The sequence below is a fragment of the Neoarius graeffei genome, chromosome 1 (assembly GCF_027579695.1).
Source record: "Neoarius graeffei isolate fNeoGra1 chromosome 1, fNeoGra1.pri, whole genome shotgun sequence".
In the NCBI taxonomy this organism is placed as follows: Eukaryota; Metazoa; Chordata; class Actinopteri; order Siluriformes; family Ariidae; genus Neoarius; species Neoarius graeffei.
The window spans coordinates 80,450,473-80,468,842 of record NC_083569.1 but is presented as its reverse complement, the minus strand read 5'-3'; the positions used below and the strand labels follow the sequence as shown (position 1 = coordinate 80,468,842).

Here is an 18,370-nt window from a genome sequence, read left to right as displayed (position 1 = left end):
ACACTGACCATACCAATCACTGTTTTGACAAGGTAATGATCAACATTAGAGTTATCACTCAAACACAGTTAGCTTATTGCTACTGTCTGCCGGTTCGCTTGTTGCGAATGCTACTTGCTATTGTCCTCTACCGTTGCTGTACTGTAATTTCGGTAGTCAGCACCATCACCTCATGTGGTGACCATGCTAAATTATAATAACTTAAGTATACTTAAGATGAATCATCAACTGTGCAAAAGTTTGATTTTATGGTCCGTTTTAATTTTGGCAAACAGTTTTCTACACTACCCACAATGCCACTGACTGTATGCTGATAGTGGCATCAGTGGGAATTCATCTCTACCTAAAGAGAGCAATGCAGCAGTGCTTTAGTCCTTTAATCCGTCCCGCTCTCTCACTCCCTCATCTGTACATTCTGTTCAAACAGAACAGCTTCTACAACCTTCAACTGCCATGTTAATATCGCTATCAGCGCCATTGTGCTCGTCATGTTGTAGACTGTAGCCTAGCTGAGCTGAGTCTCTGCTGTAACATCACATAGCTGCATTACGGTCTGTAACTTTGAGTCCAAAGTTTGCTCTCTCTTGTATTTACACACTGGATGAATGAGAACAGAAACGCTTGCTCTTTTGTTTGTACAAGCTAACAGCCAAACCTGATGTTTGTTAGCCATCACAGGTGGTCACTGTAACCGTACTGGCAATGTGACAGCAAACAGAAAAACTACACAACCAACCAATAAACTGGTGCCAGAATCACTAAACACATCTCAAATATTTCAAGATAAATGTGTGTTTTTCAGGACTTTTTCCATACAAGTTTGTTGGAGACTCTCATCTCATCTCCTGTAGCCGCTTTATCCTGCTCTACAGGGTCGCAGGCAAGCTGGAGCCTATCCCAGCTGATTACGGGCGAAAGGCGGGGTACACCCTGGACAAGTCGCCAGGTCATCACAGGGCTGACACAGACACAGACAACCATTCACACTCACATTCACACCTACGCTCAATTTAGAGTCACCAGTTAACCTAACCTGCATGTCTTTGGACTGTGGGGGAAACCGGAGCACCCGGAGGAAACCCACGCGGACACGGGGAGAACATGCAAACTCCACACAGAAAGGCCCTCGCCGGCCACGGGGCTCGAACCCAGAACCTTCTTGCTGTGAGGTGACAGCGCTAACCACTACACCACCGTGCCGCCCCAGTTTGATTTAGCAAATCTTAACGAGTCATTTCCACAACTGTGTAACTCATAACTGCATATTTACATTACCTGAAATTTCCATCCTTAAAGGCATGAGTGTGGGGATGCAGGGAGAGCCAGCATATACTCTACATGAAAAGAAAACCCAAATTTTACTTGAAATATACCAGTCAATGTTTATTTATGTCACTAGAAACATCACTACACTTGAATTAGTCACAAGCCATCAATTTCTCTTTATCTCAGACAATGAATATTCATTATTTATTCTGTGCACACTGACTGGATAAGAGCAATCGCGCGCTCCGATTGGCTACTCGACTACTAGGCTACATGGTGAGAACACACACACCCTTTAAAGATTTGCCTCTTCTTCTCTAACAGATCCAAGAAAGGTGTAGACTTGCTTCTGGGCTGATAATGCATCAGAACATATTCTTAACTCGAGCTGCTTTCATTCCATTGTCAAGTCATTGCGTAACTAATATCTGCTCTGCGATATACAGTACTCAAGAGTCCAAAAGGACAGCTGTAGCTATGATATTATATATATATATATATATATATATATATATATATATAACATCCACATTCACTGGATATGAGCAATTGCATGCTCTGATTGGCTATTCTACTACTAGGCTATCAGCTCATATACTGTGAGTAGAGAAAAACCGAAATGGTGGAGTGTTTTGCTGAACCAGCTGAGGACGAAATAAAAACTCCTACTTGAAAACAAAACCTCCAAAAAAAAAAAAGGAATAAAAGTATTTGATGGTAAGAACTTTGATTTTTTTTTTTTTTTAATTCTTCAATAATTTATTATAGCATTTTTCACAAATTACTACTGTCATTTCACCGGTTGTTTACATTCTAGGCATTAATGATTGTCAGAGTTTTGTATAAAGTTTTTATTTATCAAATTTGCAAAAAATAAAAAATGCTCCATTTCTCAAAATCCAGTAAATGTGGATAGAATAAAACAGTTATTCCACTCAATCTCGTCGTACATGGCTTATAGCCAACTTGGTGCTACGTGCCTCGTCAGCCATCAGCTCATGTACGACTCGATTTCGTGGAATAACTTAAATATTTATAGTGCATTAATATTTAAGGAGCCTCTCTCACTGCTGATCAATATTGCCGGTCAGGGTCTTCTCAGGGGTCTCGAAGAGACGGAGCTGCTTCTTTCGGTTCACGCCCTCAGAGGCAGGTTGCCTCGGAGACGCTGTAGCATGTTTCTCATTGGGCGTGGTGTTCAACAACACTGTCTGAGTGGAATCTTTCATGTCCAGTCTTGGGATGATGATGCTAAGCTGACGTTTCATACAAGAAGCAAAGTCAGCATGCAGACCTTCCACTTCCTGTGGCTTGGTCTCCTGGGAATTTCTCAGTGATGTCTTACTGGTATCTTCTCTTTTCCTCTTCCTTCCCAAGTCCAGCATTTTGTCATTGTTTTTCATCCCTCGTTCATCTTTTACGCCACTCTTCCTACTACTTCTTCTCAGTGGTCTGTTTTGAGATTCATCCTCCTCCTCCTCGACTTCACTGCTCGTAGGTGTGGACATTTGACTGATCACGGTCATCAGCACCTTCCCTACACAATGTTCCTCATTTGGAACGTTCCCTAAAGCCTCAATCTTCTGGCATGACCTTGATTTGACCCTCATGTAATTAGAAACACCTTTATCTACTTCCACGCCGTCCTTTCCTGAAATGGATTCCACATTCTGATTGGCTGAAGCTGAATGTGAGACATCTGCAGTTGATATTGAGCCAATAACTGGTGTGATGGGGGACCCAGTTCCTCTCACTTGTCTCTTATTGGATTTTTGTGTTGATGAGCTGGGACTTGGGAGCTTTTTTGGTGTGGGATTTGATTCTGATTGGTTGCTATCTCGCACTTTGCCTGAGAGAGGGAGGGACAGTGAGGAGAAGATGGAGTCCCCAGTGAATGATGGAACAGATGCTGGGAAGAGCAGGTTTTAGAAAAAGAGGACAATAAAGGAGAGACAGAACGAGGGGAAAAAAAAGCGTGAAATATCAACATTACAAAACTGATCACATGTTAATCAAACGTTTTAATATTGTCGTGACTGTTTGACATGTCAGTACCTGCAGAGTCCAGGTGTCCAAGACACTTCTCATGCTGCAGTAGAGTTCTGAGGAGTTGCGGCTGTGATGCAGAGCGTGCACACTCCTCCAGAACAGCCGGAGCTGCAGTGAGCCATGATACGGTCTGAAACATGTGAAACATCATCAGTAGGTTTAATTATAGGACACTCAAGCTGTAGTGTTTTCCCCTAGTATTATACTGAGCTCCCCATCCCCAAGCTAGTAAACTTAGGGGAAAACACTGAGCTGTGTTTTGATACTCGGTAATACAGTGCGGATCAAATACCATACCAGCTCTACTGTTTGTTACATGATCCAATGAACTCCCGAGGGATCTAATCACAAACTATTGAACAGTTATTCCACAAAATCGAGTCGTACATGAGGTGATAGCCGATGAGGCGCGTAGCACCAAGTTGGCTATAAACCATGTAGGACGAGATTGAGCGGAATAACTGTCATTCTTTCCACGGTCACTGAATTTTGAGAAACGGAGCCTTTTTATTTTTTGCAAATTTGATAAAAACTTTATACAAAACGTCCAACAAAATCATTTCCGCTTAGAATGTAAACAAACCGGCGAAATAACAGGAACAGTTTGTGAAAAACCCCTCCTAGAACTGCCACCTTATTGTGGTGGAGGGGTTTGTGTGCTTGAATGATCCTAGGAGCTATGTTGTCGGGGGCATTATGCCCCTGTTAGGGTTTCCCAAGGCAGACAGGTCCTAGGTGACAGGCCAGACCAAGAGCAGTTCACCAAAAAACCCCTATGGAAAGAAAATCCAGGACCGTGACGTCGCCCGGTAGGACGCAGCCGGGGCCCCACCCTGGAGCCAGGCCCGGGGTTGGGGCTCGTATGCGAGCGCTTGGTGGCCGGGCCTTTGCCCATGGGGCCCGGCCGGGCTCAGCCCGAAGAGGTGACGTGGGCCCGACCTCCTGTGGGTTCACCACCCACAGAGGTAGCAGTAGGGGTTTGGTGCAGTGTGGATTGGGTGGCAGTCGAAGGCAGGGGCCTCGACGACCTGATCCCCGGACACAGCGGCTGGCTGTTGGGACATGGAATGTCACTTCGCTGGGGGGGAAGGAGCCTGAGCTTGTGCGGGAGGTTGAGAGGTACCGGCTAGAGATAGTCGGGCTCACCTCCACGCACAGCTTGGGCTCTGGAACCCAGCTCCTCGAGAGGGGCTGGACTTTCCACTTCTCTGGAGTCGCCCGTGGTGAGCGGCGGCGGGCTGGGGTGGGCTTCCTTATAGCTCCCCAGCTCAGCCGCCATGTGTTGGAGTTTACCCCAGTGAACGAGAGGGTCGCCTCTCTGCGCCTTCGGATTGGGGAGAGGGCTCTTGCTGTTGTTTGTGCCTACGGGCCAAATAGCAGTATAGAGTATCCGGCCTTCTTGGAGTCCCTGGGAGAGGTACTGAGGGGTGCTCAGACTGGGGACTCCATTGTGCTACTGGGGGACTTCAATGCTCATGTGGGCGATGACAGTGACACCTGGAGGGGCGTGGTTGGGAGGAACGGCCTCCCCGATCTGAACCCGAGTGGTGTTTTGTTATTGGACTTCTGTGCTAGTCACAGTTTGTCCATAACGAACACCATGTTCGAGCATAGGGGTGTCCATAAGTGCACGTGGCACCAGGACACCTTAGGTCGGAGGTCGATGATCGACTTTGTAGTCGTGTCATCTGATCTCCGACCCTATGTCTTGGACACTCGGGTGAAGAGAGGGGCTGAGTTGTCAACTGATCACCACCTGGTGGTGAGTTGGATCCGCTGGCGGAGGAGGAAGCTGGACAGACCTGGCAGGCCCAAACGTATGGTGAGGGTCTGCTGGGAACGTCTGGCCGAGCACTCTGTTGGGGAGGTCTTTAACTCCCACCTCCGGGAGAGCTTTTCCCAGCTTCCGAGGGAGGCGGGGGACATTGAGTCTGAGTGGACCATGTTCTCTACCTCCATTGTGGACGCAGCTGTTCGGAGCTGTGGCCGCAAGGTCTCCGGTGCCTGTCGTGGCGGCAATCCCCGAACCCGGTGGTGGACACCGGAAGTAAGGGATGCCGTCAAGCTGAAGAAGGAGTCCTATCGGGCCATGTTGACCTCCGGGACTCCTGAGGCAGCCGACGGGTATCGGCAGGCCAGGCGTGCTGCAGCTCGGGCAGTTGCGGAGGCAAAAACTCGGAACTGGGAGGAGTTCGGGGAGGCCATGGAGAAGGACTATCGGTCGGCCTCGAAGAAATTCTGGCAAACCGTCCGGCGCCTCAGGAGGGGGAAGCAGTACTCTGCCAACACTGTTTACAGTGCGGGTGGGGAGCTGTTGACCTCGACTGGGGACATTGTCGGGCGGTGGAAGGAATACTTTGAGGATCTCCTCAATCCCACCGTCATGTCTTCCACTGAGGAGACTGAGGCTGATGACTCAGAGGTGGACTCGTCCATTACCCAAGCCGAAGTCACTGAGGTGGTTTGCAAGCTCCTCGGTGGCAAGGCACCGGGGGTGGATGAGATCCGCCCTGAGTATCTCAAGTCTCTGGATGTTGTGGGGCTGTCTTGGTTGACACGCCTCTGCAACATCGCGTGGCGGTCGGGGACAGTGCCTCTGGAGTGGCAGACTGGGGTGGTGGTCCCTCTTTTTAAGAAAGGGGACCGGAGAGTGTGCTCCAATTATAGGGGAATCACACTTCTCAGCCTCCCAGGGAAGGTTTACTCCAGGGTACTGGAGAGGAGAATTCGACCAATAGTCGAACCTCGGATCCAGGAGGAACAATGCGGTTTTCGTCCTGGTCGCGGAACACTGGACCAGCTCTATACCCTTCATAGGGTGCTCGAGGGTTCATGGGAGTTTGCCCAACCAGTCCACATGTGCTTTGTGGATCTGGAGAAGGCATTCGACCGTGTCCCCCGTGGTATTCTGTGGGGGGTGCTTCGGGAGTATGGGGTTCGGGGCTCTTTGCTAAGGGCTGTCCGGTCCCTGTATGAACGGAGCAGGAGTCTGGTTCGCATTGCCGGCAGTAAGTCAGACCTGTTCCCAGTGCATGTTGGACTCCGTCAGGGCTGCCCTTTGTCACCGGTTCTGTTCATAATTTTTATGGACAGAATTTCTAGGCGCAGCCAGGGGCCGGAAGGAATCCTGTTTGGGAACCACAGGATTTCATCTCTGCTTTTTGCGGATGATGTTGTCCTGTTGGCTTCTTCAAACCAGGACCTTCAGCATGCACTGGGGCGGTTTGCAGTTGAGTGTGAAGCGGCTGGGATGAGAATCAGCACCTCCAAGTCCGAGGCCATGGTTCTCGACCGGAAAAGGGTGGCTTGCCCTCTCCAGGTTGGTGGAGAAGTCCTGCCTCAAGTGGAGGAGTTTAAGTATCTCGGGATCTTGTTCACGAGTGAGGGAAGGATGGAGAGTGAGATCGACAGGCGGATCGGTGCAGCCTCCGCAGTGATGCGGTCACTTTACCGGTCCGTCGTGGTGAAGAGGGAGCTGAGCCAAAAGGCGAAGCTCTCAATTTACCGGTCGATCTACGTTCCGACTCTCACCTATGGTCATGAGCTTTGGGTAATGACAGAAAGAACAAGATCGCGGACACAAGCGGCTGAAATGAGTTTCCTTCGCAGGGTGGCTGGGCGCTCCCTTAGAGATAGGGTGAGAAGCACAGTCACTCGGGAGGAGCTCGGAGTAGAGCCGCTGCTCCTCCACATCGAGAGGAACCAGCTGAGGTGGCTCGGGCATCTTTTTCGGATGCCTCCTGGACGCCTCCCTGGGGAGGTGTTCCAGGCATGTCCCCCCGGGAGGAGGCCCCGGGGAAGACCCAGGACACGCTGGAGGGACTATGTCTCTCGGCTGGCCTGGGAACGCCTTGGTGTTCTTCCCGAGGAGCTGGCCAAGGTGTCTGGGGAAAGGGAAGTTTGGGCTTCCATGCTTAGACTGCTGCCTCCGCGACCCGGTCCTGGATAAGCGGAAGAAGACGAGACGAGTTTGTGAAAAATGCGATAATTCTTGACAAATAAAGATACGCTACCATTCAAAAGTTTGGGGTCACTTTGAAATGTCCTTATTTTTGAAAGAAAAGCACTGTTCTTTTCAATGAAGATCACTTTAAACTAATCAGAAATCCACTCTATACATTGCTAATGTGGTAAATGACTATTCTAGCTGCAAATGTGTGGTTTTTGGTGCAATATCTCCATAGGTGTATAGAGGCCCATTTCCAGCAACTCTCACTCGTGTTCTAATGGTACAATGTGTTTGCTCATTGCCTCAGAAGGCTAATGGATGATTAGAAAACCCTTGTACAATCATGTTAGCACAGCTGAAAACAGTTGAGCTCTTTAGAGAAGCTATACAACTGACCTTCCTTTGAGCAGATTGAGTTTCTGGAGCATCACATTTGTGGGGTTGATTAAATGCTCAAAATGGCCAGAAAAATGTCTTGACTATATTTTCTATTCATTTTACAGCTTATGGTGGGAAATAAAAGTGTGACTTTTCATGGAAAACACAAAATTGTCTGGGTGACCCCAAACTTTTGAACGGTAGTGTACGTTCTTACGATCAAATACTTTTAATTCCATATTTTGTTGCTTTTTTTGTAATTTTTTTAGTTTTCTTATTATTATTGATGGTTTTTTGGCGGTTGGCAAACCAACTTCAAGGTGCATTACTGCTACCGACTGGGCTGGAGTCTGGAACAGGAGCTATCGGGGGGGACAAAAACTAATATTCTTTTAGCCATTTCGGTTTCTTTTAAATACTTGATAATTTTTGGGGCTTTGTTTTCGAGTAGTTTTTATTTCATCCTCAGTTGGTTCAGCAATATGCTCCGCCATTTTGTTTTTCTCTACTCACAGTACGTATAAAGTAATAGCACACCGAGTCCGAGCGAGCCGCACGTTTTGATATATTGCTTGTGCGCGTGCGATGTAGTATATGAGCTGATATCCTAGTAGTAGAGTAACCAATCAGGGTGCGTGATTGCTAATATCCAATGAATGTGGACAGAATAAAGACCGATATGGTGACTTGATATTTTTAGAAATAGTTCACATTTCCACAGACTTGCTGCATTTATATTGGATTTTGTTAAGCCATCGTAGTTAAGTTTGAATGTACATTAGCAACAAGTAAAGCTGACTAACTGACCAAGACACGTGAAACGGTCAGGGAATAGATCAAATGTGTTTTAAGGCAAAAGCCTGCAGGAGAGCAATCCACATCTTAAGTACAGCATAGTAATGAAATAACGACTAATTAAACATGCAACACCAGCTACAAATAGTATAAAATCGACTGTAGAAAACATGAACAGATCATCTCTAAAAAATGAAACCTTCATTGGTCTGCTAGTTGGCTGCAGTACAATTTAAGAGCGCTGCCCATCTGCATGTGTTTCAATGACAAAATAGCTTATTTTCCTCGTCACCTTTCTTGTCTAAACTGTCTTTCCATCTATGGTGTCTAACAGGTTTTTTTCCCCTATGCTGCTATCTGTAGTTTTTTTTAATCTTCCTTCAGAAATTACACTGAGTGCAGAATTATTAGGCAAGTTGTATTTTTGAGGATTAGTTTTATTATTGAACAACAACTATGTTCTCAATCAACCAAAATGACTCATTTCTACTGCGCAGACTCTAGCTGTGTCCGAAATCACTCACTCATTCACCACTCACTATCTAGGGAATTCTATATAGAGGACTATAAAGTGAGCTCATTGGTAAAATGAAAAAACGCTTTCGGACACTCCTCCGTCGTGCTGGTATTTACGCCATTACTGTCACACATCTAAAACGTGCCAGATCAGTCGGCTGGTGGGTTTTCAAAATAATAAGCACATGCATGTATTTTTGTGATAAATACATATTATACTGACTGTAGTTCCCACATTAATAAATACAAAGTACTTTGCATCTGATGCATCTTTCAGGTTTTTTTTTTTAAATCAAGACTGAAGACTTTCTTCTTTGCTGCTGCCTTTTATTAAATCAAATTGGAGACTTTTGATTAATTCCTCGCTCTGCACTGTAACTTTTATTCTTGCATTTTATCTGTCTTATTCCATTTTACCTTATTTTCTATTCTCTTACTCTTTTTAATTGTACTTGAATGTCCGTTTATACAGTGGTGCTTGAAAGTTTGTGAACCCTTTAGAATTCTCTATATTTCTGCATAAATACGACCTAAAACAACATCAGATTTTCACACAAGTCCTAAAAGTAGATAAAGAGAACCCAGTTAAACAAATGAGACAAAAATATTATACTTGGTCATTTATTTATTGAGGAAAATGATCCAATATTACATATCCGTGAGAGGCAAAAGTATGTGAACCTTTGCTTTCAGTATCTGGTGTGACCCCCTTGTGCAGCAATAACTGCAACTAAACGTTTCCGGTAACTGTCGATCAGTCCTGCACACCGTCTTGGAGGAATTTTAGCCCATTCCTCCGTACAGAACGGCTTCAACTCTGGGATGTTGGTGGGTTTCCTCACATGAACTGCTCGCTTCAGGTCCTTCCACAACATTTCGATTGGATTAAGGTCAGGATTTTGACTTGACCATTCCAAAACATTAACTTTATTCTTCTTTAACCATTCTTTGGTAGAACGACTTGTGTGCTTAGAGTCGTTGTCTTGCTGCATGACCCACCTTCTCTTGAGATTCAGTTCATGGACAGATGTGCTGACATTTTCCTTTAGAATTTGCTGGTATAATTCAGAATTCATTGTTCCATCAATGATGGCAAACCGTGCTGGCCCAGATGCAGCAAAACAGGCCCAAACCATGATACTACCACCGCCATGTTTCACAGATGGGATAAGGTTCTTATGCTGGAATGCAGTGTTTTCCTTTCTCCAAACAAAACGCTTCTCATTTAAACCAAAAAGTTCTATTTTGGTCCTAGACGTTCACATACTTTTGCCACTCACCGATATGTAATATCGGATCATTTTCCTCAATAAATAAATGACCAAGTATAATATTTTTGTCTCATTCGTTTAACTGGGTTCTCTTTATCTACTTTTAGGACTTGTGTGAAAATCTGATGTTGTTTTAGGTCATATTTATGCAGAAATATAGAAAATTCTAAAGGGTTCACAAACTTTCGAGCACCACTGTAATGTGTTTCTTCCTCCGTTCACCCCAACACACCACAATATTATTGCCATTTTCGCACTACAACTTATAAATTTGTTTAGTGCCTGTTGTCATAAGGAAAAACAAACTACTGCTATACTCGATCTAAAATACTTAATGGTCCTTATGAAACAGCTTTTCTTTCAGCGTGACCGCAGTGCATGATGGTGTATATTGCTTGGTTAGTGACCATGGGTTGTACACTGCTTTTCACGGTGCATTGTGGGATACTACGAGTCTGCTATATAGGGTGTAATAATTCTCACTATACATTCGGACAGCACTACAAAATGGCGAACTCACTATATAGTGTGCGATTTCGGACACAGGGTCTGACTCCAAATTTGACAACGTGAGCAGAGGAATTTTGGCTTCATTTCTATAGAACAGGAGGCAATGGAGCCACGCCGTCCAAGTTTTCTACAGTCGATGGTACAAAGTTAAACTCAGATTAATCATGAAACGATAACACACGAAGACTAACCTGACCCAGATCTGGGACTGGAAGCAGCTGGTCCAGTCTGGTCAGAAACTCCCACAGCAGCTTCTCCAGTGCGGAGTCATACTGAGGTCCATACTGAAGGTCAAACTCTTCCTGTAGCATGGATATGTATTAAAAAAAAAAAAGTCTCACCTGTGTAACTATGTTCTTGTACTGTATGTGGAGATAGAATAATATTAAAGAAAAAACCGCCAATAGAGAATAAATCAGCAAACGGCGATTAACTCCATTCATATTCTACCTTTCATCCGGAGTCTCACCTTGAAGAACTGCTCTCTCTCTACTGGGTTCTTGAGCAGAGTTTGTACAAGCGTGTGGAAATTCTTCACAGCCATCTCCACTTTCTCATCAATTCTCATTCTCTACAAAATGGCAGATATAAAAAGGAGAATTTTCAGTACTATGATGCATCATCAGTTCCTTCAAGCTGCACTGGTGTCTGCTTTTTAAAGCCTTAGAGTTTCAAAAATATTTACAAATCTTGCAGAAGCCATCAATACATGTAATTAAAAAGAAAAACAACCTTGCTCACACACTCATGATCACCTTCTTAGTTGCATTATGGTGTTATGTAACGTTATGGTTCTCAAAATACTGAGTCTAATGTTTGAATTTAAGGAGGGGTTTGGATTTTATTCCACAGTTTCTGGCTGCAAAATATTTGAGCACTATGGTGTAATGGAGTACAGGTAAGTGTAAAAGAGTCAAGCAGACAGAGATAGAAAGAGGTTAAAGGGGAACTGAAGGCAATTTTTTTAATTATCAAAATTCTATTTCTCGTTTTATTAAATATAGGAATGCATTTCTGACAGCTATTTTGTCACTGCTGTAGCAAGTTCTGAGTGTTTGAAATATGCTGTGTAATATATCAGTCCGTATGTCAAAGCAATGGCCGTAAATGAGATTCGTTGAGACCTGTGCGAGACATCGTAGGATGGAAGTAAAACGTACAGCGGAAATCAAACCGTGTCTGAAATCGCTCAGTCGTTCACTACTCCCTACATAGGGAATTACTATATAGAGGACTATATATCGAGCTCATTGGTAAAATGAAAAAACACTTTTGGACACTACTCCATCACGCTGGTATTTACGTCATTACTGTCGCACAATTAAAACGTGCCAGATCAGTCGGCTGGTGGGTTTTCAAAATAATAAACACATGCGTGTGTTTTTGTGATAAATCCATATTATACTGAGCGTATAATTTCCCACATTAATCAATACAAAGTAGCTGCATCTTTCAGTTCTTTTAAATCAAGGCTGAATGCTTTCTCCTTTGCCGCTGCCTTTTATTAAATCAAATTTGAGACTTTTAATTTGATTTCTTTCAGCGCGACCGCAATGCATGATGGGATATATTGCTTTGGTTACTGACCATCGTTGTACACTACTTTTCGTGATGCATTGTGGGATACTTTGAGTGCACTACATAGGGTGTAATAATCCTCACTAAGGTTTCGGACAGCACTACAAAATGGCGTTCTCACCATATAGTGAGTAGGGAGCGATTTCGGACACAGGGAAAGTGACCAAAATCTGCTAACGTTGTCAAAAGACGCACGCGCCCTCTTTCGAATGCTGATGTAATCAAGCCGGAAGTTTTGTTTGTTTTGATAGCAAATCAGGAAAGTTTGAAAAAACTAGGCAGTAATCGTCATTTAAAGGGGAAGAAACGGCAATATATAGAGTAAATATAACAATAAAACACACATTGACGAACCTTATTCAAGACTTACAAAAGTTTTTTGTTCTAAGGTTGGAAAGTTATAGTGTTTTGAAAGTAGCTCAAGCAAACTATTTCCGCAGTTTGAACAGCCCGCCATGATATTAATTTTATCCAATCAGAATGCACGTTCATTTTCTCTGCGTAACACTCATGACGTATGTATGTGCCCAGTTGTGTTGGCTCATTGAGGTTGGGAATAGCACGTGTGAATCGGAAAGTAGGATGAATTGTAAGTGATCGGCTACACAATGCCACAGTGTGTTGCTTTCGGGTGTAATAACAGGACCGATGGAAAGCATAACGATCCTCCAGACGAGTCTTTTCACTCGTTTCGGCTGAAAAACACCAAGCGAGTTCGAGCTTTCTTCTCTTCTTTCGTCATCACTGGAGTCGAGAGTACCTCTCCTAGGTTCAAACTGGTACCCTTCTAAGCCATAGCCTGCTTGCAGTGTGTCTTGCGGGATCTCTTCGTACGATTCGACAGAGCTGTCGCTTTCACTTGATGCGCCCGACGCCATAATTACACGCTTCTCTCCTAGTGCAGTGGGTAGGGCTGACGTCACGGTCTTTTAAAAATGGCGACTCTTGTGCGGTTTAGCGTACCGACTATTATATTTACAATTACCAAGATATTTCGTTGTTTTCTAGTATATAAATTTGATAGAATACGTTACTTTGTCACATCAGCAACCGTATATATTGCCCTTTCTTCCCCTTTAAACTCGTTTTTGTGCAATATTTCGTTTGGAAAACAGTTTTCAAAATGGCGGCACTGACACCCGGCTGACACTTCACGTTTCGAAGTCTTGCACAAGTCTCCTGAAGATCGCGCGGATAAGCGACGCCTGCCGTGGACCAAACGAACTAAATTGAACACGGCTCAAAACCGAACAGGCCGATAAGTATAATATTTAATTGCAATTAGTTGCCAATATGAGTCACGATATAAGGTTACTAAAACTGAATAAACACGCTAATTAAAAAATAAAGCAAGTTTAAAAATTACTTTAGCTCTCCTTTAAAGGCCACTCACTTTACTGTTGGGCAAGGCAGGAGCACGCAGTCTCTCTAGCTGGGGGAGAATGAGCTCAGGAGTCTGGGCCACACGGAGCTGCTCCAGGATCATCTACAGAAAGAACACAATAACAGACTTACTAGTGCAATCCATATAAAAACACTGCAAGACAAAGTGCAGAAGTAATGCCCGAGATTAGACTCTCTACTTTGACCTCTGTAAATACTAGAAATGGATCTGATAACTAGGGTCAGTATTGGGCTGATCACAGCAAACAAACAAACGAAAAAATGCTCAGATTTTGGGGCAGGCAATAAATTTGATTCAATTCTAGGACAAATGGCGGGGGAAAACTGGACTTGGATTTGGAACTAGAAATGTTTACATATAAAAAGAAACACAACTTTTTTTGTTAGGATTGATGCATTTTATTTATACTTTATTATAGTTGCAAAGTAAATGTTAATGTTATAGTTGCAAAGTAAATTTTAATATTTTATTTCTACTATTGTTTAATTCTTATTTTTTCTTTTAATTCTTTTAATTAATTATTTTAGAATAAAGATAAAATTATTTTATGTAATTTTATTTCTCTATTGTTTACTGTTTTTGTTTTTACTTCTGTAAAGCACATTGAACTGCCATTGTGTATGAAATGTGCTATACAAATAAACTTGCCTTGCCTTGCCTAAATGACTGTGTGAAATCAGTAATTTTGTCTAAGTCGTCTTAGCTATGCATTTTGTTCCTGTATGTTTCATTTGTTTTTAAGATTAGTAAAGACATCGCAGACTGCGTAATGGTATCAGCTGATATTCGAGATACTGAATGAATGAATCCCACAGCAGCATTAAATATCACTGATTAATAGATACTGTGATTACGGGCTTGCTTTCTTTTTGTCTCCTTTCTGAACTGAACTAAATGTGAACCAAGTTATGAAAAGCATAATAGTTTGTTTTCATTGTTTAATAGTTATTTATTCCTCAAATGCAATTATGCAGATGTTTAATGTAGCATGTATAGGTAGATGCCGCGTTTATTCAGTTAAATCACAGCTGTCGAGTTAATATACTTCTATATTAATATACAGTTTTGCAAGTTATTACTGTTTCCCTCACACAGTTTAGTACTGATGGTTAAAAGCAACACAAAAGTAGCGGATATGAAGTAATAAGAATGTGGATGTGTGCTCTTCTGTGTCTGGTAGTAAAGCTAATTCATAAGTAAGGCCTTGGTCGTGCTATTGGTCCCAATTCTGTTGCACAAAGGGGTAAAACTGAAGCATCCTTGCATACTATACTTTCTGATTTCTTAATAACCTAAAGTTAACAAAATCACAGGGAGTGAGAGCTTAATGGGACTTAGTGGACATCAGGATATTATTTAGAGACTGAGAGAAGGGTGTCTGATGGCCCCCAGACAAATTTGAAATACTGAAGTAAATTTGGGGCCCTCTGGTGCAATCTTGGCATGAAAAAGCAGTTGGGAGAAGCTCTTAAAATAAGGTACTTTAGGTAGTGAAATTTCTGAATAAGGAAAGCGTCAACTCAAATAATTTCAAGATAATTATTTTATAGCACATGTAGCCTTTGTGCCCAATTTTGCAATGCTCAGTCCTGATTAACATCTCATCTCATCTCAATCTCTAGCCGCTTTATCCTGTTCTACAGGGTCGCAGGCAAGCTGGAGCCTATCCCAGCTGACTACGGGCGAAAGGCGGGGTACACCCTGGACAAGTCGCCAGGTCATCACAGGGCTGACACATAGACACAGACAACCATTCACACTCACATTCTCACCTACGGTCAATTTAGAGTCACCAGTTAACCTAACCTGCATGTCTTTGGACTGTGGGAGAAACCGGAGCACCTGGAGGAAACCCACGTGGACACGGGGAGAACATGCAAACTCCACACAGAAAGGCCCTCGCCGGCCACGGGGCTCGAACCCCAGACCTTCTTGCTGTGAGGCGACAGCGCTAACCACTACACCACCGTGCCGCCCCCTGATTAACATGGTATGCTAAATTGGTAATGGTTGTCTCAACCACAGAAGCTAACCTTTTACATGTATACTACCGTTCAAAAGTTTGGGGTCACCCAGACAATTTTGTGTTTTCCATGAAAAGTCACACTTTTATTTCCCACCATAAGTTGTAAAATGAATAGAAAATATAGTCGAGACATTTTTCTGGCCATTTTGAGCATTTAATCGACCCCACAAATGTGATGCTCCAGAAACTCAATCTGCTCAAAGGAAGGTCAGTTTTATAGCTTCTCTAAAGAGCTCAACTGTTTTCAGCTGTGCTAACATGATTGTACAAGGGTTTTCTAATCATCCATTAGCCTTCTGAGGCAATGAGCAAACACATTGTACCATTAGAACACTGGAGTGAGAGTTGCTGGAAATGGGCCTCTATACACCTATGGAGATATTGCACCAAAAACCACACGTTTGCAGCTAGAATAGTCATTTACCACATTAGCAATGTATAGAGTGGATTTCTGATTAGTTTAAAGTGATCTTCATTGAAAAGAACAGTGCTTTTCTTTCAAAAATAAGGACATTTCAAAGTGACCCCAAACTTTTGAATGGTAGTGTACATATTGAGGGTGTGCAAACATGACAGATTTCACAAACACCTCAGATGAAGTTGCATGAAAAGTTTTGCAGCTTCCTCAAATGGGAAGTCCTCAGTGCCTATCTTGGCACAGCTTAGATGAGCAAGGCGGTCCAATGTACAGATGCTAAGTCGGTTGCGGAGGCCAACCTTTATTCTGTTGCTACAACTGTTACCGTGCCGCACGTTGGCTAATGGGAGTGTGCTATCGGTTCTGAGCAGCAAATCATGTTCCGCTTCAGAAATAAGGGAGAGCAAACACTGTACCGGAGAAACCATACACGTGGGATACAGATTTATTGTGCTGTTTGGGGTCCCCACTCATCCACTAGCGTTTATTTTGATCTGCCAGTGCAAGTACCATTGCTCGTTTTTGTTTCATTATAATTTTCTCAAATAGAAATTTTGAAGCCCGTCGTTGCAGAAAATTATCCGTCAACTTCTAGTGTTGGTTGTCAAAAAGATGCATCGACGGGTCTCTAGATAACACGGAGGCGCACATTATCCAGGCAACTGAATGAAGCAACAAGAAGGCTCTTTTGCTTCAAATAAGAAGGTGGTATAAACTCAAATGTTTCTAAAATTCACTTTACTCAAGCGAGGTGTAAACACACTTTCTTTGTGGCAAAACTTGAAAATTTCAGCAGAATCGGAACACCAGTGTGGCAGCGGGGGCGTGGCCAAGTGGCGGTTTGTGAATGGAGGGCGGGATCAGGGAAGGTGAGTGGCAAAGTCAATGCACCTGTTGTCAATTAATGTTGCGTGTTTGTTACACTGATGATGGAGGATAGAAAGAAGGGAGAGAGCGAAGAGAAGGGAGCTCTCCTGACCAGAACACGCATGCGTGTCTGAGTAGCGAGCGAGTGAGTGAGTGAGTGAATGAATGAAGCTGAAAAGTGAAAGTATTGAAAATAGTGTTTGTGTGAACATCATCTCCCGTCTGCCATACTTCAGTACTCCACCCACATCAGGGCTTACTACAACCGGTTCCAGAGGCGACTGAAATTCCGTATGGGACATAAATGTTTACAGAAAATAGTCAAATGAACTTCGGCCAAATGGCACATCTTAAAATTCTCAGTGTTTCAGAAGTCTTTTTTTTAACACCTATATATGTTAGACTTCACCTTCTCAGAGAGCATTCTGAATGACTCCAGTTCTTACCTGTTGGGACGCAGCAGCCCACTAGAAATAACTTCAACTTGTTTACGGAAAATGTCCCATACAGAACCACGGTCATGGCACTGCATCTGAAGAGACATGCAGCTTGAATCTTACGACACATTTAAACTATCAACTGTTAGTAGTCCAACCAACAAGAAATTTCGAAGCTACGCCAAACAGGCAAAAACTACGAACAGTTCCTATCTGGTCCTCCATCTGCATGCAACACAGCATACGGTCAAATGGGAGGCTTTGGGTGGGTGACTGTGGTCACCTGGAAATAGATCAGAAAAAAATCATAATGCTCCCCAAGCTATTCCAATACGAACACTATTAGGAGATGTTGTGCTTTTGGTGATAAATATGATCTAATAGGAGCTAAGATATGCCATTTTTTGGAGTTGGACCAATAGTGTGACCAGGGCCAGAAGGAATAAAATACGACTGTGTGGTGATATGAAAAAAAAGACGAGGTACTATCAAATTTTGATTCCCCCCCCCCCAAAAAAAATGCCCAAAATAGTTTATTCCTCTTAATCCACAGGAATCTGCCAACAATTACAGTACATACAGTGTCTTGCAAAAGTATTCACACCCCTTGAACTTTTTCACATTTTTCCACCTTACAACCACGAACTTAAAAGTTTTTTATTGAGATTTTATGTGATAGACCAACACAGAGTAGCACATAATTGTGAAGTGAAACTAAAATGATAAATGGTCTTCAAAATTTTAAACAAATAAAAATCTGAAAAATGTGGTGTGCATTAGTATTCAGCCCCCCTGCGTCAATACTTTGTAGAGCCACCTTTTGCTGCAATTACAGCTGCAAGTCTTTTGTGGTATGTCTCTACCAGCTTTGCACATCTAGACACTGAAATTTTTGCCCATTCTTC

General features: G+C 43.3%; 1 protein-coding gene across 4 annotated transcripts in view; it reads right to left on the bottom strand.

Moving 5' to 3' along the window:
* Nucleotides 1-18,370, bottom strand: part of tinf2 (TERF1 (TRF1)-interacting nuclear factor 2) — a 28,185-nt gene that overhangs the window by 2,402 nt on the left and 7,413 nt on the right. For all 4 annotated transcript variants that reach the window (XM_060935756.1, XM_060935499.1, XM_060935671.1 and 1 more), the window contains 6 exons: nt 13,706-13,798; nt 11,204-11,305; nt 10,926-11,036; nt 3,322-3,445; nt 2,335-3,175; nt 1,276-1,334 (listed from right to left, as the gene is read on the bottom strand). In XM_060935756.1, the coding sequence (XP_060791739.1) occupies nt 1,276-1,334; nt 2,335-3,175; nt 3,322-3,445; nt 10,926-11,036; nt 11,204-11,305; nt 13,706-13,798 (1,330 nt within the window). The remainder of the gene's footprint in view (nt 1-1,275; nt 1,335-2,334; nt 3,176-3,321; nt 3,446-10,925; nt 11,037-11,203; nt 11,306-13,705; nt 13,799-18,370) is intronic.